At 30.4% G+C, this 21,893-nt stretch overlaps 1 protein-coding gene across 1 annotated transcript in view; it reads left to right on the forward strand.

Annotated features, from left to right (window-relative positions):
• The window catches only part of LOC107445593 (acetoacetyl-CoA synthetase), a 34,414-nt gene that overhangs the window by 7,332 nt on the left and 5,189 nt on the right, over positions 1 to 21,893 (forward strand). Inside the window, 12 exon segments of the mRNA XM_071182467.1 lie at positions 787 to 907; positions 1,652 to 1,762; positions 3,219 to 3,316; positions 4,753 to 4,867; positions 5,871 to 5,952; positions 7,826 to 7,979; positions 9,464 to 9,541; positions 11,756 to 11,948; positions 13,508 to 13,645; positions 16,408 to 16,674; positions 17,659 to 17,728; positions 20,024 to 20,082. Of these exon segments, the coding sequence (XP_071038568.1) occupies positions 787 to 907; positions 1,652 to 1,762; positions 3,219 to 3,316; positions 4,753 to 4,867; positions 5,871 to 5,952; positions 7,826 to 7,979; positions 9,464 to 9,541; positions 11,756 to 11,948; positions 13,508 to 13,645; positions 16,408 to 16,674; positions 17,659 to 17,728; positions 20,024 to 20,082 (1,486 nt within the window).

Consider the following 21,893-nt stretch of genomic DNA (forward strand, 5'->3'; position numbering starts at 1 on the left):
ATATATATACTCTGTAGAATTCTCTCTGTAAACACTCTGTAGAACTTTACTTGAACTACCCGTGTAAATTTACAGACTTATAATAAAGTTTTAATAAAAACATATGTGATTTGCGAAAATTCTTTTTATTCCTATTTGCTTTAAGAGACACGATTATGTGAGACACGATTAGAGAAGTTATTTCTGCCTTAATTATTGCTCATTTTTTAAAAATAGGAAGATTTAGTTAATTTACGTTGCATTCCGTACGCTCTCATACATAAGATTTGAAGCAATTGTGCCTGCTTGTGTTTTTATTAGACCCTAAATACAAAGAATATACATACTTTTCTACATATTTTTATGTTTTCTTGGCATGATTTTACAAACCTTCAAGCACGCTATTCAATGTTTTTTTTTGGTGAATGTTTTTTTTTTCTGTTTTACCTACCTTCGAATTAACAGCATGAACATATTACAGATAGATCAAGAAGAAAGCCAATACAACATTTCACTACATTAGTGCTTTAAACTTATGGTTTCTGCAAAATTTTCTATTTCCATTCGCGAGAGTTATATGTTTTTCACTGGCGCTTGTTCTTTTCACCATAATTGGCGCATGCGCACTTCAAGTGCATAGGCACAATTACTTCGAAATTTCCATACGGGAGAGTACGGCATGAATGTAAATTTCCAAAATCTCCCTTTTTAGTCCTCAATTGGAGACCTAAACATAAATAATTTAAAGATCAATATTTCATACATGTTTCATACTCTTCCTCACTCCAATCTCTCACATAAATTTAGGTTTTTAAAAGGACTGGAGAAGGCTTTCTAGACGTCGAATGGTTTCCAGGACTGCTTTTTAATGCAGCAGAAAATCTTTTGAAAATACGAGAAAATGATCGAACAGCTATTATATATTCAGGTAGACCATTATCTTCTCTTTCTTTGGATAATACGATTTTCGTAAATATATGATTTTATTGATTCTTTTACGCTACTCTTCTTGCAATATTTTTTTCCTAAAACTAACATAAGTAGAAACATTTCTTTGATTATTTATATTATTTTCTTATAAATAAACTAACTCCATTTTAGACTAGTAAAATTTTAACTTTTATCCACAAATACGCCAAATTTTCTTTTTTTCTGGCAATCAAACAGAATTTGATGTTTTCACTCCCACTTTCCTCAGTAGTGATTCATTAGATTTATATTTTACCTTTGCTATTTTCTCGCTAAAAAAATAATTTGTTACTTTTAAATGTATGTATTTTTTTAATTCTCTTTTTACTAAAATTCTGAAAGTTTACATTATGAGCAGTAATTAGGGATTAATTTCCATAAATTTCAAAATAATAAAAGAATCAGAAAATAAGAATGACTCTACCGCTTATTTTTGCACTAACAAACATCTAAACGGCAAGTTATCACAACGAAAATGTTGAAAAATAAATGAGAATATAGACAAAATTACTTGTTAGTAAATCAGTGTTACCATACTAGTTAAAAAAATAAAGCAAAAACTCTTAAAACCTGAAATTTGGGAAAACTTATCAAAGTTCGAACTGTTTATGATTAAGATATTTTTCAATGAAATACAAAACTCAATTCCTAATTTTAAAAAAGTAAAGGAAAAATTCTTTTTTTTTTTCTCTTTTATTTGCAGATGAATCAGGTTACGAAGAAAGAGTCACATATGCTGAAATGTTTGAGCAAGTTAAGTTATATGCTGCAGCGTTTCGAAAGCATGGTTTAAGGAAGAACGACATTGTTGCATGTAAGTTATTAATTAAAACTTACTTTTAAAAACAACTATAAAATATTGCTGTTTTATATTCAATGAAGCATTAAAAGAAAACAAATTTGCGATTGATTTAATAATTCATTTTTACATATTTCATCCATGCCCTTACAAACAAAAAAATTCGCATACATTTTCTCAGAATATGATGTTTATAAAGATTTTGGCACCCACTTAAATCTAATTGTTATTATTTTCTAAATTTTTTGACTTTACATTTTAAAAAGAAAACATTGTAGCTCATCCAAGGTTTACTTTTCCCCTATATTAAGGAAGTTTCACACTCCTTTACTTTCGATTCATTTCTTTCGATAATTCTATATAAATCATTATAAATCATTGTAGGTTTTATTTTCTTCATTATCATAAAAATTTCACGCTCTTTTTCTTTTGATTCATTTCTTTCGATGATTAAACATTAAGAAATTATTGTAACTCATTTTAGGTTTTCTTTTCTTCTTCATTAAGGAAGTTTCACGCTCCTTTTAATTCGATTCAATTCTTTCGATGACTAACATAAAAAAAAATCCTAAAAATCGTTGTAACTCATTGTAGGTTTTTATTTTTCTCCTTCATCAAAAAAGTTTCCTGCTCCTTTTCTTTCGATGACTCTACATAAAAAAAAATCATTGTAACACATTGTAAATTTTCTTTTCTCCTTCATTAAAGAAGTTTCCTGCTCCTTTTCTTTCGATGACTCTGCATTAAAAAAAATCATTGTAACTCATTGTAGGTTTTTTTCTCTCCTTCATTAAAGAAGTTTCCTGCTCCTTTTCTTTCGATGCCTCTACATGAAAAAATCATTGTAACTCATTGTAGGATTTTTTCCTGCTCCTTTTCTTTTGATGACTCTACATAAAAAAAATCATTGTAACTCATTGTAGGTTTTCTTCTCTTCCTCATTAAAGAAGTTATAAGACTTCTTTTCTTTTGATTTATTACCTCCTTTACCTTAATTAGATAAGAACTGCCCATAGGCAAAATAATTATTCGCTGGCCTAAGTTTACGCAGTGCTTACCTATACTGTTAGAAGTTTTTGAGAGTATTGAGCCGTAACATTGTTCAAATTTGCTGTAAAAATATAATATGAGCTACATTGAACCTTAATATCGTACCTGTTTACATGGTACTGTTGTTCAACTTGAATAAAACGTGGTTCAGTTCAGCGTTTTACTATGATTGCACCACATTTTCCTCGAATTTATGTGTTTCTTCTTCTATTCTAATTTTTTTAAAAATTGCACTTTAAGGTTCAAAATAATATTTTTGTTTTTAGGAATTTTTCAATAATTGAACTTTAATTCATTGATGCAAAAGCATTATATTATTCCCAATTGCCATTTTCCTTAATACAAATTTTATTTCTTGAGATAAAGCATTAACCATTTTAAGCTTTTAGCTTTCACAGTCTAGTATTCAAAACTCTTGCAGGTTACATTTCTAACCGAAAGGAAGCCGTCTTCACTTATCTAGCAGCAGTCAGTATAGGAGCAATATTTAGTGGTCCTCAACCTTATTTCGGAGCTCAGGTAATGCAAAGATATTTCCTTGGCTTGAAATTTATTAATTGAAGAACAAAACTCAGAACAAAAATGGGCTCTTGTGTACTTTTCGTGAATTATTTTACAGTGCTCGAAGGATATAATATCTTTATTTTTGTTCTATTATTTTTGTTCTATTATTATGTATACTATTATTTATGCTCGGGTGGACCACCTGGTCTCTGCAGGCGTCTAGTTATTTATGTCAAGCGGACGAATCTATTTACAACTTTATATATAAAAAAATTATTTTAGACGAAAATTTCTCATGCAGACATTTGTATAATAGATAATTAGGAACAAGAGGAGGACGAAGGAAAATACATTTTGTACCAACATTAAAACCTCTTGACTGAAAAAAACGCTGCTTTCCCCTGCGCCACTGAATCATTATGTCCGTTGCAATAAAGATGTCAAAAATATAAAGGCATCTTACGTCTTGGGCATCAAAACGTAAGGTGCCTTATCTGAGGCATCAACACAAAATCAAGGAAGGTACCTTATCTTGACTTACCTTGGTGGATGCATGAACTTGTCTATTCGATGCCAATAGCAACAAAAATGCATGAGGAAAATGCATTGCCACCATTAGGAATCCGAAAATGTAAAGAATTAATGGACTTCTGTTTGATAATACTCACTCTGATAGGTAGTACATGTGTATAGCTTTTCCCTAATCAATGTTGGATAAAGGATTTGAGAATAACTTAGTAACGATTTGAGTTACTTCAAAACAAAACACACATTAGAATTCTAAAATTCCAAAATGTATTAATATATCTATTTTGTTTGACGCCAGTATTACATGTCACTTTTGCTTAACTATGTTACTTGTTATGTTTTATGCCAACTTCTAACTGTGTTCATTGTTAGTTCCTTTCATCAAAAATGGAAAATTTCAAATAAAATCATGTTTTTTTTTCATACAATAGTTGGTGTTAAAGCAATTTTTTATCTGTGGCATACTATGTTTTCAAAAACTAATCTAGTGGACAGGATAGACAGGTTGGCAAGGCGCTGGACTCCCGTTTGTGAGAACAGGAGTTAGAATCCAGCCGGCCGAAGACTCCCTGTGACACGACAGATTTAACGTGCACCAGTTACCATTCACAACAGTAAATGGTAACTGGTGCACGCTAAATCTGTTGTGTCACAAAATTCTCCAAGTTCCCATAACAAATTATAACTCTGGGGGTACTGAATTGGAGATTGATAGTTCTCTGGTTAAGGTCAAAACTGCGATCTGTGGATTAATGAAAGAATGCATCAATGAATCCACTCTATAATCGGGTTTGACGTATGAGTGTGGCAGAAGTCGAATTCTTGGCCATAGATGGCGCCACTGAAAAACAAGAATAATCGCACCCCCTCTGCGTTAATGGCCGACGACAACTAATACAGAATCTCTTAATCTTCCTTTCCAGGCAGCATCGAATATTATTCAGAAGCTTCAACCGAAATTTTTGATTTCCATCGATCATCACACTGACAATGGGATCGAATATCACAATATTGATCACTTGCCAAAAATATCAGAAGGTTTGTTGTTAGCATTTATATTTTCAAATCATTAGTATTAAATTTAAATACCCCTTAAGATGAATTGTATGGCTTTACCTTTAGAACATTTACTTTTAAACATTTTATTTCGTAAAACACTTGAAAAGCAAAAATATCCTTTGGAAAAGAATTATCAATTCTTTTTGCTTTCTGTAAAAATCCTTGGAATTTTTATGGATTTGGAATTTGCTTCATTTTTGAAATGAGGACGAAATTATAAGATTATTTGGCTCCTAATAGAATAATAACAAAACTATTCAATTCAATAAATAACAAAAAATACAATTAAACATTATTCAAGTAATGCTTACTTCTAATTGTAATTCTAAATCCTGGATCAATATCTCTGTGGACTCCATAGTTTTTTCAAAGCCCCCCCCCCCAACACAGTGATGCAGTTGCATCTTTGATTATTTGATCTATTAACAAAAGATTAGAATCTATAAGCTCATTTAAACCATATTGTTGTCGTAGACACAGAAACCGGTTGTTGTTGTTGTTGTTTTTTTCATGACTCTGATCAACCAATGACGCAGGCCACCGGAACGGGCATTAAAATCAATATTTAAATACTGCTTGATACTAATACCCAGATCAGCTATTAGTATCAAGCAGTATCTAAATATTCTTTTATAATTGAAAAGCAATGTCAGAGTAGAATGTTAATATCCAACGAGTACTGTAACAGGTACTAAATAAATAAACAAGTACGTTTCAGTTTTTGGTACATTTTACAGATACATAGAATTTCTATAAAGATAAAGCAAGCTTCTATACTTTTTTCTGCGTATTCTTCATAAGCATAATTCTTAAAAACAGGAAAAATATTCAAGATTTGATCATATCACACTCATAAACTACGATTATTAAAATTTCTTCGCTACTACGGCAAAAAGAAATGGTTCATCCTTGTATTTTATATAGTGGAATGTATTGAATTCAATCTTATTAAATTTATTTCAGTTTCATATTTTCTTTCCAGATACTTTATCTCTTGAAAAGATCGTTATAATTCCATCAAGACCAGAGACTTACCAGCTTGATATTTCGAATATTCGAAACAGGTTAGCAGTTATTGACTTTCATTATACTTATTGAAAGATCTATATATTATTATAAAATTGTATAAGTTGTGCAGGGGTTACGGATCCTATTCACCTTCTTATGATTTTCAAAAATATAAAAAAGAAATCGTTAATGATGTACATTTTATTCCATAATTACCGCCCTTAATATCCATGATGTTTTTAGGATGTTTTTTGACCAAAATAGCGTGTAAATTTTCTTTATCAAGGATTATAATATTTTATGACAGTCAGGATACATTTTTAGAGCCCTAGCCGAAATTCTCTTAAATTTAAGCGAAAAAAATTAAACTATTTATCAAAATATGGCGAATTATTATCAGGATCAATAACTGAAAATGTTTATTTAAAACCTACGAAACTAATCCAATTTAATGTCATTCCTAATAATTTGTAACAATAATAAAAACAAACTGCAATAAAGAATGCAGATTGAAAAATAAAACAACCAAATGAACATATCACACCCCCACATGACTAAAATAGTGTTATGTTTGGCAATATAGCAAAATCATAATTCATTTACATTATATCAGTTTAAATAGTTTAAATTTCATAATTAAAGCAACAAGCGTCTTTTTTTTAATTTAGAATATATTAATTTTGTAACTGCCAGAAATCTTAATGCTTATACTAAAATATTATTTAATTACAAAACACTAAATATTATTTAGAATATAAGTTTATAATATATCATGAAAAATTAATATAGTAATTCTATTTTAAACACTTTTTTGAACTCAACTTTATAAATTAAAATACTTACATTCATTCATTTTTTGTTTGCCGTTACGCTTATAACAGAGATTAAACACTAAATAAATAATCATGTCCATAAGACAGAAAAATTAGTTACAAATATTCTTAATAATAAATGAAAGAAAAGCTAAATTAATCAGAAATTAAAAACAAATCTTGTAGACAAATCTATTATGCCGGAGGTCGACATATTGAGAAGCATCGCTGAATTTATGTAATAAATTTTGGAAATATAAACACTCAAAAATGATCCCTATATTTTTTTGTTACCCTGTAAATGTGGTAAAATTAGATATTTTTTCATGATACCTTGGAGCAGGGCATAAACACTATTTTTTTGGTTAAATTGGCTTTTAAGTTTTACATTTTTACTAAATGCGTGGTAATAAGAAGTATAATTTTGAAAAACACAATTTTCGGTAGACTTTTACCATATGACTGCTGGTTTAAATAACGTATATTTTGATTTTATTACAAAAATTATAGGGTTTCTCTTACCAGGAATATCTTTACCTTACAGTATAATAATTTTACCAGAATTGTTTCCTCCGTGTACAATTATTACAGGGATTCTAAAAATACATTCTTAAGAAAGGATTAAGAGCACCATATTCAGAGAAAGATTTGAAAAAAAAACATATCGAAGAAAATTAATAAGTTTTATTTACTGAGCATCAGCTGTCAATATATAGAACTCATAAAACAAATTCAAAACATAGAGAAAACCTGGAAAAAATTACAGAATAATAAAAAGATGAGAAGAAAAATAATTAGAATAAAATAAAATAAATTAATAATAAGAAAACAACATTGAAAAAATAAAAATAAAATCTGTTTGAAGAAAAAAGACATAATCTCTTCATCAGCTGATAAAGAGATTATATCTCTTTTTTTTACCGGATTTTTTATATTACCTTTTTTATTATTATTTTATATTATTTTAATAATTTTTCTTCTTACATTTTCATTATTCTGTAATTTTTCCGTGTTTTCCATACATTTTCTCTGCATTTCTTACAAAAAAGCTTCATTAGAACAGCTATATATTTTCAAGTAAGGCTTCTTAAAAAAAGTAATTAACCTTTTTCTACAGCTGCTTCTTAAGAGAATTTTTAGAGAGTGGCATGAATCCAGATGGAACAATACCGGACATAAAATTCGAACAACTTCCATTCAGTCATCCTGTCAGTATCAACTTCACATCAGGCACTACAGGACTGCCCAAGGGACCAGTACATTCTGCAGGGGTAAGCAATTAAGCTTAAACTTGACTTTTAAACCAAAATCAAACCCATTAAACCTTAATGAGAGTGATGCCTCTACACTGTAAATAAATCTTGATTGTATTACGGTAAAAAGTACCAGTTTAAAAAAGTTTTAGTGCCCTGGTTTACCTTAAAGTCCATTTTAACCTGAACATGTAGGCCGGCATAGCCTGTTCAATAGAGCGCCGGGCCCATGTCCGAGAGTTCGTGGGTTCGAACCCCGCCGGCCGAAGACTCCCCGAGTAGTAAATGGTGACTGATGCAGGTTAAATTTNTTCCCATAACAAATCAACACCTCTGGGGGTACTGAATCGGATATTGATCGTTCTCTGGTTTCGGTCAAAATTACGATCTGTGGATGAAGGAATAGATGTATGAAAGGGTCCGCACTATAAACGGGTGCGACGTATAGTGTGACAGAAGTTGAATTCTCGGACATAGATGGCGCCACTGGAAAACAAGAACAATAACACACCCTCTGCCTAAACAGGCACACGTCAACAACAACAACAAGCTGAACATATTACAAAATAAAAAATCTAATGTACCGTAATATTTTACAGTAAAGTCACTGAATCACTCTAATTAAATTAATATAACTGTAAAAATTACGGTATAATATTTTACAGTAAAATTGATTTTACAATATAGTTAATTAGTATCTTTATTCAACGTTGCTTATAAGCTGATGTATACTTATAGTAACACAAAATTTTAAATGCGTAAGAAATTTTGACTCTACCTATTAATATTGGAGTATATTATAATAATACCCAAACTTCGATCTACGAATTCCGAAGGATAATAAACAGCATCAAGTGGGTGAAAGTTTACCTCAGAACATGGAGTCAAAAATTAAGTTTATAGGTCAAAAATCACGAAAAACGTTTGAAGTTAATTGGACACGCGAGACTCGTTGATTGGGTTCCATATGCACCGGATCTTAATTCTTTGTGACTTTTCCAACAGGGTTGCTTTACATCACCAGTTCATACAACGCCTGTGGACATAACCAGATGACCTCGTAGTGCAAATTATCATTGCTTCAGCAGCAACAAAAGTATACCTAGAGTCTTCGATCGTTTTTACGTTTCGATCCTAGAGTTTTCGATCGTTAGAGTTTCGATCGTAAATTATCCTAGGACGTCAGTGGGAGTCACTTCAAATAACTCCATTAATAATTAAATCAAACAAATCTTATTTTAATTAGTAAGTTCGTAGTACCTTTTTAGTTGTTGTCTAATGTGGCATCAAAACCTACATGGGTATTTCTCGATTTTTACCCTCTCAATGTAATATGATAATTTATGATATTTTATGATAATTTTTCATCCTCTTAATTCCTTTAGACACCTCTCTGAATATTTCTGTCTACTTTTGGGACAAGTCTGTTTATATTAAACCAGTTATACACTTTCTTTATTGACTGAAAAACGTATAAAAAAACATTTCATATTTTCTTTCAGACAATGATGAATGAATTGCTCAGTTTTGTATTCTACTGGAATCTGAAACCAGGGGATGTCGTCTTCTCCTGTTACCCGGTAAGAAATACTACAATAATCGTTATTGATCATTTGTAAGATCAAAAAACCCTACACTTTAAAAAAGGGCTTCTCAAAATTGAGCAAAAAATGTGTCAAGATAGCGCCGTAACAAATAATAGTTGAATTTTAAAACCCATGTTTTCAAAATTGAAACAGCAAGTACATATTTGTGCACGAGGAGAAAAGGGGAAACGTATCTGGGATATGTTCGTTTGCTGCCGCACAGGATTCGAACCGAGGACCTCCGGGTCGGTATCAGAATTCTCTAACCACAATAGTTCAGGAAGAGTAAGGAAGCTAAATATAGTCGCCACCGCAACGAAAGATATAGACTTATATTCCTTTCGCTTGAAAGTTTTTAAGATATGGTGAAATAGGCAAAAAGAAAAATTATAATTGCCAATCACTTGGCTTAGCTATTGGGAATATACAGGGTGTTTACAAAGTCCCGGATCCATTTTGATGTTTAACTCATGAAATAATAAAGATAGATTAAAATTAATAACATAAATGGTTAGATAGACTCAAAAAGTTTCATGACCCTTGACCCGGACGTCCCAACACAAGTGATTTTGACGTTGAGCGTGTCAGACAGACATTTTTAGACAATCCTAGAAGATCTGTGAGATCAGCGGCAAGAGAATTGGATATGCCAATTTCGACGGTGTACAGGGTTATTAAGAGACAATTAAGACTGCATGCATACAAAGTTCAAATTGTTCAAGGTTTGGAACCGGACGATAGGCCTAGGAGGATGGCGTTTGCAACAGATATGGTAGGAAGGATAGAAGATGATGCTGATTTTCTGAAGCGCATAATGTTCTCCGACGAAGCATCCTTTCATGTTTCTGGCATTGTTAATCGCCATAATGTGCGCATATGGGGATCTGAAAACCCCCATGAATACCGTGAGACACAAAGGGATTCCCCAAAGGTTAATGTGTGGTGTGGACTAATGCACGACCGAGTCATTGGGCCTTTCTTTTTTACAGAAAAGACGGTCTTATCAGTCGTATACTTAGACGTGTTTGAAAACTTCGTGTTTCCACAACTAGAAGGGCTTCAGCCACGTGTCTTTTTGCAACAAGATGGTGCACCACCTCATTGGTGTATCATCGTTCATAGTTCTTTGAATGACCATTTTCCAGGAAGATGTATTGGGCGAGGAGGTTCAATTCCTTGGTCACCCAGATCTCCTGATATAACGCCGCTGGACTTTTTTCTTTGGGGATTTATGAAAGACAATGTTTACAGGAGGAACGTGTCGAACATTGATGACCTAAAAGCCAGAATTACAACCGCAATAGCCTCTGTGGATGCCAACATNCAAATGAAATGCAGCCGCTACCTGGCGTGAAATTGACTATCGACTTGATATTCTCCGTGCGACGAAGGTCGCACACGTGGAAGTTCATTGACAAGGGTCATGAAACTTTTTGAGTCTATCTAATCATTTATGTTCTTAATTTTAATCTATCTTTATTATTTTATGAGTTATTAAACATCAAAATGAGTCCGAGACTTTATAAACACCCTGTACTTCTCAAATCACAATCCTTGGAAGAAGTGAGTTCAGACAAACTTAGAGTAAGTCATGAAGTTTCAAATACTGAAAAGAAGTTTTTCAAATTTCATAATTAAAATAAATCATGAGAAGATAACTAAGGAGGATTACGCTATGGAAAATTCTCTTCCAATGATTTGTTTGTATTTTGATATTTTAGAATTTTTTCATTCAGCAATTGAAACTTCATGACTTACGTTTGTCTGAACTTATTTTTTCTTTCATTTAAATTTCAAGTTAGAAATGGATGTGGAGGCGAAAGAGAGACAAAAAGTTTCTATTGCTGTTTGGCGTCCTCTTAAAGCTTTCAAAATGAAGATATCAAAAAAAAATTATTTGAAATTTTTTCTACCCTATCATTACTTATAACAAAAAATTTTTGAAACAGAGAAGCAATACATTCGAATAGCAAAACAGTGGCTTACAATGAACTTGCAACAAACTATTGCTCTCTTCATTACAAAGCGAAATCGTTACAGATATTTAACACTAAGTAATTTCAATTGCCTGAATTAATTAGAATTTAAATATTTATATATTTTTGAAAACCTTATTTTTTAAATTAATTAATTTTCCTATAAATTTACTAATTATGTCTCTCATGAATAATTTAAAAGTATGTAATAATTTTTTAAATTACATCAAAGGTTGGATGGACTCTATTTAATATTTACGTAAATGGTTTTGCTTGTGGTGTGACACTATTTCTCTATGCTGGAAGTCCCTATTTCAACAGAAACGGATGCAATTTCTGGGATGTACTTGCTCGCTACAAAGTCACGTCTGCTTTATTAATTACATCGGCAGTGGATAAATTAGAAAAACTTGATGCAAGACCAAGTATGTAGTTCATAAATGAATTTTAACTACAATTTTCATTTCAACTGTTTATTATTATTGTTATTATTATTATTATTGTTGTTATTATTATTACTGCTATTATTATTATTATTAAAGTTGTTGTTGTTGGAAATTTTTTAATACAAAAATTAAAGGAAATTTAAATTACAGAAACTTGTTTAAAAAATGTTATTATTATTGTTATTATTATTGCTATAATTTTTATTACTATTATTATTATTATCATCATTGGAAATTTTGTATCCAAAAACTAAAGGAAATTTAAATTACATAAACTTGTTTAAAAAATGCGATTTCATTTTCTCTTATTTTAAGCACTTACTAATCTGTGATTTACCTGTAAATGGTTTTACCAAGAATGAAATTTATTCCTTTAATGTCACTGTTTCTTTTCATGTTACTTTTTCGAGAATCAAATACTCATTTTGTCAAAATTTTACTGTCGGAAATGATGACTTCCAAACGAAGGAATAGGCTGTAGTTATTATAGCGATAAACACAAGCATTTGTTTTTAGTGCAATAAATATTAAGTTCAAAAAACGAATATATTATGCACAAAAGCAAAAATGTATAGACTTTTTCAACTTTTTGAACCTTTTCAAACAAAAGCATTGTGTATCCGAAATACTTTCATAGTGAACTTTTTTGCAGCGCAAGCTTTGTGTTAAAGAAATTTGAAATATTTCTTTTTAGGTCCTGAATCAAATTTAGAATACTCAAAATGCGTAGTTAAAATGTAAAAAAATATTATTATTATCATTATTCTTCATTTATTAATAATAATTCTAACATAAATAAAATAATTTTAATGTAAATAACAATTATTATCAATATTAATAATAACAATCAATAATTATTATTAATAATAATAATTTATTAATAATAATTCTAATATAAATAATAATTATTATCATTATCATTAATACTAATCAATATTATTATTAATAATAATAATTTATTAATAATAATTCTAATATAAATAATAATTTGAATGTAAATAATAATTATTATCATTAATAATAATTAATATTATTATTATTAATAATAATCATAATAATGTGTAAAAAATAAGAAAAAATTAAAGGAAATCTAAATTACATAAACTTGTTTAAAAAATGTAATTTACTTTGTTATGTACTAAGCACTTACTAATCTGTAATTTACCTGTAAATGGTGTTACCAAGAGTGAAATTTATTCTTTTGATGTTGCTTTTTCTTTTCATGTTACTTTTCAGAGAATCAAATACTCATTTTATCAAACTTTTAGAACTGTCAAACTTTCGTCAGAAATGATGAATTCTAGACAACCGAATGTGTTAAATTCTTTTCATCGGTAAATGCAAGCATATTTTAGTGCAATAAATATTGACTCCAAAAAACGATTACATTATGCAGAAAAGCAATAATTTGTATTAGACTTTTCAAACTTTTTTAACCTTTTCTGATCAAAATGTTATCGATCTGAATTACTTTCATAGTAAACTTTCTTTCTAGCACGAACATTATGTTAAAGAAATTTAAAATGCTTCTTTTTCAGGTCCAGATTCAAATTTAGAATACTTAAAATGCATCACAATCGGGGGAAGTCCCGTTAAGAAGGAAAATATTCTTTATATCCAAAACAAAGTGAAAAAAGATGTATTTGTAGGAGCTCAATATGGTAAGTATAAATTTTCTGATAAATCATGTTTTTTTTTCAAACTAAAATTTAAAAAATTAAAAAGTCAATAGTTTTTGCATGTGAGAATTTTATCATTATCATTGTTTTATATAACAAATTTATACACGTGTCATGACTATAAATATATTTTCATTATCGAAAATTTAGACTTTATCAGAAGCTATCAGTGTTTTTCTTTTTAAAGATAAAACTTTCTCAAAAATGTTTAGTGTATCAAGAGGCCAATACAGTTTTTTTTTGAAGAACCTAATCATTGGTTGGGAGATAACTGATGGGAAACGCGGTAACATTTATAAAGAACACATAAAAACAAAACTCCGAAAAGAACGCAATTTCCTTCATCAGACAGTCAGAAATACCATTTACGATGCAAATTAAAATTTAGTCTATTTATCTTTTAATCAGGAAGTTAAAAATACGAAGTAAAGAAGCAATTAAGTATTTCTAACTGTAATGTTTCACTCTTTCCAAAGCCATTTTTTTAATGTATACGATGTCTTGGAAATTCTTAATAAATATTCATATCCAAAAATACTTACATGCACCACATTGCTGTTAAGATCTAGTTTTAAAAAACTAGCCTGAGCCTATTAATACAACGACACAAAAAATTGTGAAATGACACCAAAAGAGGCCAAAATTGGACTTGCTCACTTACTCGTTTGCAAGGGCAAATGATCTTTTTCTTTCTTTTTTTTCTTAATTTGAGTTCCTGCATCCAACGTTCTTGTATCCAACGTAGTTGGAGAACTGCCTCAAACAACTCAAAATTGTCCAGAACAGCGAGAAAAAAGAAATCCGATTCGGTTCTACACTAGGCGAAGTTCCTCTCAATCTTTGCTTTGTTCTTGTTAACTGTTGCAAGCTGCGTTTCATTTTATTTTTACGAGCAAAAAAATCTACAAACAATACTAAAAATGCGTAAACTATTCTTTTAATATAAAAAAATGTAAACTTATATTTAGAAATATGATTTCATTCATAATTCGTTAAAAACGACTTAAAGGAAGACTAATTTTTTTATATACCATATAATGGCATAAATAGATTGATGAAAATACGATGCATATAGCTATCATAACTTCAAAATACTAATTATTTCAGAATAATGTAATTAATGACTATTTTTTTACTTTAATAGAAGCTTTGAATACTTGATATTAATTTTAAAGGCAAAAAAAAAAAGAATATATATCTATAATTGTTAGATTCCGCCGAATAAAGATATCTTTCGATAACTCCATATTTAGCCTACAAGAAATTTATTGTTTTGTATCTTTTTGCTATATTTTGGATCTCAGTCTATCTTAGATTGTTACCCATAAGTAGTAAGAGCAGGCATCAGTGCGGCGGAAGTGATGGGCAGTCAAGGGGTGCTTATTTCTGCCCCAACCGGAAGTTGCTTATTTCTGCCCCGCCTACAACCGGAAGTTGATTATTTCTGCCCTCCTATGAACCGGAAGTTGCTTATTTCTGCCCGCATGCTTATTTCTGCCCGCCTGAAAATCGAAACTTCGTCTGCAGCGTCATAGGGAGCTTATTTCTTTCTTTCTTAAGCCTAATATATTTTTAGTTTCGGTTTCTGTTTTTAATTTAGTTTCGTTTTTTTAAATATTATTTAATTTATTAGTTTTTTGAGGGTGGCAACACTTATTATTTCAATATTAGTTTTTAAGGATGGCAACACTTAGAAACTTTGTTATTTGGGATAGAAATTGTGTATTATGAACTTATGACGTCATCTTTTATTACATAATACATAAATGATACCATGCTTTTACTCTAGTGGCGCCATCTATGTGAGAATTTTAGAAATAAAATAACTTTAAATCTATTTCAATATTTAAATCTGTTTTTAATATTATTTATTAAATATAATTAAGGCTGAGGATCGAACTCACGCCATCAAAAAGCCTTCGTGGGTCAGTAGTTGGATATCATAACCACTGACCCACGAATGCTTGGTTAGATATGTGTTAATAAGTTAAACTTTTGTATTCTGAACACGTGTATAAATGAAAAGGATTTGATATCGATATCATCCTACAGTTTCATCGATATATTTTTTCACTTAACCTTTGACAGTTACTAAATAATTATTTCTGCCCCTCTTAATGTTAGTATAACTTTTTCTGGGTGGCAACGGTACTGACCATACACGTGTTAATTATTACACAATAAATAAATGATATCAAGCACATGCTTTTATTCTAATGGCTCCATCTATACTTAAATATNCAGATTTGTTGACCACTCTTTCAAGGGCACCCTATTAGGTGGGCCAACGTTGTTCGTAAATCCAATGCTATGTTTAATGTTAATCTAATATGTTTAATATATTTTAATATGTTTGTAAAAACTAATTCTCTTATATAAAAGTTACATAATTTTAAAATTATAATTATTTTGGAACTAATCTTTCATTTTTGTTATTACGATTGTTAATGAAGTGGTAATATTTTCCGTTATTCAAAATTTAATCATAATGTGTAAAAATTCCGATTATTTTGAATTTATGCTTAAAAAATCTGTTATTTTATCCAAAAAAAATAGAATGCTCAAATCTTAATATGTTTTATCAAAAATTTAACTTAAAGAAAGCTAAAACAATTTGATTGCAAAATTCTAATTCACTATTATAGTCAACTACAGAATGACGCAAACGATTTTTGTATTTCTCATGCTTTTCTTAACAGACCACTTTATAAATTTCAAACACACTTCCCTATTTTTGCTTTGTTTTTTGTTCTCAAACATTTCTTGTTTTGCTTATTTTTCACTCTGAATTTTCATATATTTTACTGAAATATCAATGAAAAATTATTACAATATTCAAATACATCTACCTATAACCTGAATTTCAGTAAAGTGCTTCCCATTTTTAAAAATAATTGCAGGTGAATCTGTTACTGGTGAAAGAGGGGAATTAGTGTTAGCTAAGCCTACTCCTTCTCTCCTTACTCACATCTTCCAAGATAATGATAACACCATAGTGAAAAAGACTTACCTTACCAAATATCCAGGTAATATTTACTTTTATGTCTCAGATAAGGGAAAATGTCACTATAGTTAGAGAGATTTTGCATAGCGACTGTCATATGTCAACCGCTATAAACCTTATAATCTGCTTCTTAGAGAAGCAGCGATTAGTAGGAAAATTTTGGCGCATGCGCTATGAAGCACAAATAACGTTACTGTTAGAGTTTGTAAAACTATAACGCTTCGCAAAATCTCTCTAATGTCCTTAGAAACTGTTTTCTTCTTTTCCAATACATCTGTTGATCCAATCAATATCCAATCCAATACATCTGTTGATCCAATAAAAAAATCTTGCATGTTTTGATCCAATCAAAACATACAAGATTTTCGATAATGACCATGCTCAGCATATTTTTGGAATTCTTGTCGAAATTGGAGTCAGAAAATGAGCAGGTTAGGAATCGTAAATTAATATTTAAGCAAGTAAAGAAGAAAAAAGTTTTCATATCTAACGGGACTGATAACATCAAAACCTGTTTGATTGTTGCAGGAAATGGAAAAAAAATGAAAAGTAATAATTAGAAATGCATTCAAATTTCATCGGAAAATCAAACTGGTTTTGTTTTTCGTGATGTTTTCCATCCCACCTTCCGCACTAGTGTTTCAGATTTTGTTTTTGTAACTTGCATTATAATTTTGTCTATTATCTTTTCATTCTGGACTCAGCTTAAAATGCACCTGAAAAAAAAACAGAGTTTAAGAAAAAATATGAAAAAGGGACACAGATCTGCGTCAAAGGATTGAAAGCGATGATTAAGGAACATCGTGTATCTGTATATTTTCATTCAAAACAGATCATTTCAATTTTACGGGTGATCAGGTATGGATCGAAGGTGTAAATAGTAAAGAACTGCTAGTTTAAAGCTAAGATATTTTGAATATGATTAATATGATTTTTGTTTTCAAGAAAACGTTTATATTAAAAAATGTAATGATGGTTTATCATAAAATATTCATATTCATTTCAGGTTACTGGTGTCAACACGATGAAGTATACATAAACCCTAAAACAAAAGGTCTCATTGTTATAGGCAGAAGGTATTGGTTCTTTTTACAAATTTGATTAGAATTTGCGAATCATTTTTAAAATATATTTGACTTTTTTTCCCCGAAACTAGGTTCCCGATTTACCTATAGTGGGCTCTAAAATATCTTATGGTGTACTAACTAATTCACGTGAAATAAAAGCCCAAACGACTTAGCGTTAGGGCTATCTAAAAAGTCAGTAACAGCTGAAAGCCGAAAGTATTATTAAATTAAGAAATTCTCTTTTTATCAGAAGAGCATTTCATTTTTCCACTGTGAATACAGGGTATTCTGTAATTACTGACCTTAATGTATACTTGTATGATCCTTTTCAAAAATAAAGTCAAAAACTGGGTACACATTTATGACTACAAATTAAATTTTAAACAAGCAAAATCATTTCGATTTTTCTACTGTGAATGCAGGTATTCCATAATTACCGACCCTAATATACAATTTTAAAAACAAAGTCAAAAACAGTATACACATTTAGGATTACAAACTAAATTTTAAACAAGAAAAAAAAGAAAGAAGAAAAACTTTTTAAAAACCTAATGAATCATTAAGGAAGAAAGCGAAATTCAACACGCATTCAAACCTATTTAGTTGCCGATGGAAAATTAGAAGTTGTCTTTAGCTTTCAATCAAACATGTTTAGATGTTTTTGACTTTGCCTTTTTCCCAATCCTGATTCGTCTGATTCTAATAACGTTTCTGCTTTTATCCTATCTTAAACTTTAACTTGCTACTCCAATGCGTATACTTATTTGATTTAATTTCTTAAAAAGGGTCTAAAAAGATGCATCAAAAGTGATGATTAAAGTAAACCCTGTTTTATATGCATAATTAAATTAATTATAATTCAATACACAGTAGATTAAAATATGATTAATATTTCAAAATAATTTTAAACTAGCAATAACACGTTCAAGTATTTGTTGTTCTCCACAAATCTTTGCTAACACTAAAAAGTATAAGGTTTTTTTTCCTTCTCACTTTTAAAACTCAAATTCTCTTCTCTTTCAACTCTTAAATATTATTTTGAAACATCATGCTTTTTGTAATTTGTTTTTTNTGATTAATATTTCAAAATAATTTTAAACTAGCAATAACACGTTCAAGTATTTGTTGTTCTCCACAAATCTTTGCTAACACAAAAAAGTATAAGGTTTTTTTTTACCTTCTCACTTTTAAAACTCAAATTCTCCTCTCTTTCAACTCTTAAATATTATTTTGAAACATCATGCTTTTTGTACATTGCATTTATTCATTTTGATCGTAATCATGGAGTTTAAACAAATTTATTAGAAGCCGTGGTGGCTTAGATGATAGAGCATTCGGATCCCGATGAGGTGACCTGAGTTCGAATCCCAACCATGGTTTATCGATACGAATTCCGCCCCCGACCCGCAGCGACCACAGTGCTGACGTAAAATATCCTCAGTGGTAGGCGGATCAGTAGTTAGAGTCCCTTTGCCATCAGTCTTACCGTAGAAGGCTTTCATGGTTTTCCTCCCCATGTAACGCAAATGCAAGTTAGTTCCATCAAAAAGTCCTCCGCGAAGGCAAATTTCTCCCAATATTTGATCCAGGAGTTCCGTTGTCTTCCGGATTGGGTTCAAAATTACAAGGCTGCAAAGTTGAAGATTAATAGTCGTGAATCCAAAATTGAGTCAGCTGTTCAACCGACACTTATAAAATAAAATTATTATCTCGATAAGTTTTTATATACTTTTAAATGGGAATCACTCTAATATTAGAGCAAGTCCCATATAAAAGTGTATAAAAACTTAATACACTTACAAAAAAAGATATGAATAATTTACTAACTTTCGAACGAAAAATACTTAGAATAATTTATAGCACAATACAGATAACTAATAATTATTGGAGAATAAGAGCTAATGATGAACTCGAAGCTCTTATCAACCATATAAACATTGTAAAATTCATCAAAGCACAGAGACTTTCATGGCTTGGTCACATTGAGAGATCACCTGACAACCGAGTAGTAAATATCTTGCATTTGCGACATGTGCCAAGAGGCAAACCAAAGAATAGGTAGATGGATGATGGAAGATTTAAAGATCTCCAACTGGAAGATCATGGTCAGGGACAGAGCTGTTGGTAGAAATATTGTGTGGCAGACTAAGGCCCACCTTGGGCTGTAGTGCCAATAAAGAAAAAGAAGTAAAGACATAAGCATAACCTATATAAAATATAAACATAAATAACACAAATTAATTGGGCGTTGCTATCTTTTTTTTGTTTCATTTAAAATAATTGTCCTCCACCCTTATTTTTCAGTGATGATACATTGAAGCAATACGGTGAACGCTTTGGTGCTGGAGATGTTTACGCTGCAAGTAAGAATATTAATCTCATAAAGCTATATATACCTCTTTATAATCAACATTAAAAATTTCAACGACTTATTTTTCCGATATGAGATTCCAAGACAAGGTACTTGGCTAGAAACTAATTCGCAATTTTTGTTACCATCTACATATTATGTAATTTTCCTATTAGGTAACTTGATATTAGATACTTATATTCCTATTAGATAGTTGTACCTTCCCTATTAGATATTTACTATAAAAGAACTCTTTTGTACAGGAAAACTGCTCCAAATTTATTTTGAATTTACTCATTGCTTTTAAAAAGTACACTCTGAAAACTGTAGTGTAATACCTAACAAATTCGGTGTTGAAAAACTTCTGTAAATAAATAGTTTACTTCAATTTAACACCAAATGAAACGCACATATACACTTTTTTTTGTCGTATGCCTGTTTAGGCACTGGGGGTGCGATTGTTCCTGTTTTTCAGTGGCTCCATCTATGGCCAGGAATTTAACTTCTGCCACTCCATTCACACAACCACAACCCGTTTATAAGGCTGATCACATTCACACACAAAGGAGAAAGGACATAGAGCACACAGAGAGAGAAAGAAACATCCATGCCTTGCTCTGGTGCAAGGACAGTTCCCTGCCCCCCTACACAGGCCGGTCGGCACATATACACTTTAAAGGGGGTATTTAAATTAAAACACAAATAGTGAAGGAATACCTGCATCACGCTCACACGTATTTACACTCATAAATTGTTTAAGCTTCCTAACGCCAATTTTTACTATATTTGAAAATCTTCAGATTACAACGATTGATTGTTTACTATCGGGCAACAAAGGTATAAGTTTTTTGCCATCTCACACGCTACAAAAACTTTACTCAGGAACACAATTACTGTTACAAAAAGAGTTTTCTTTTCTATTTATGTAATAAAGATTCTCTCATAAGAAGGTTTACAAAAATGTGTTAATTATATTAAGTTATTTTGTAATATTTAATTTCAATCAACTTCTGTTCTATTAGGCCTAATTCCATTAAGCCTATTCAATGCCCTGTCTGCCAGGTGAATTAACACGTAAATAACGTGTGTTGATAAACAAATTTTACTTAATGCATTAATATTTCTTGCTCGAAATTGTATCGCAAAACTAATTTACTGAATTTAACGATTACTTCTCATTATGTTGTCACAAGTTTAGGTATTACTAAAACACAAAAAATAGTGGCAATCACTTAACACCAAAAGAAAATTAATGGTACATTTGTGGTTACGACTCCAAGAACTATCCACGGCGTTTCACATCACTATTTTTNTCACAAAAATGTGTTAATTATATTAAGTTATTTTGTATATTGCCCTGTCTGCCATGTGAATTAACACGTAAATAACGTGTGTTGATAAAAAAATTTTACTTAATGCATTAATATTTCTTGCTCGAAATTGTATCGCAAAACTAATTTACTGAATTTAACGATTACTTCTCATTATGTTGTCACAAGTTTAGGTATTACTAAAACACAAAAAATAGTGGCAATCACTTAACACCAAAAGAAAATTAATGGTACATTTGTGGTTACGACTCCAAGAACTATCCACGGCGTTTCACATCACTATTTTTGGTGTAGTTGCCACAGATTAATATAGTAGTTCTCACAGGTTTGGTGTTCAAATACATTAAAAGTTTTCACAGTGTCAAAAAAATAAAATTTAAAATGATGAAACACTATATGATTTTTTTTTTTTTTTGACAATTTATTCTTATAAACGCTTTTTGTACTGATTAGAAATCGGATTTTAACTTGAACGAATGTTCAATGCGCCAAA

The sequence above is a fragment of the Parasteatoda tepidariorum genome, chromosome 6, assembly GCF_043381705.1.
Source record: "Parasteatoda tepidariorum isolate YZ-2023 chromosome 6, CAS_Ptep_4.0, whole genome shotgun sequence".
In the NCBI taxonomy this organism is placed as follows: Eukaryota; Metazoa; Arthropoda; class Arachnida; order Araneae; family Theridiidae; genus Parasteatoda; species Parasteatoda tepidariorum.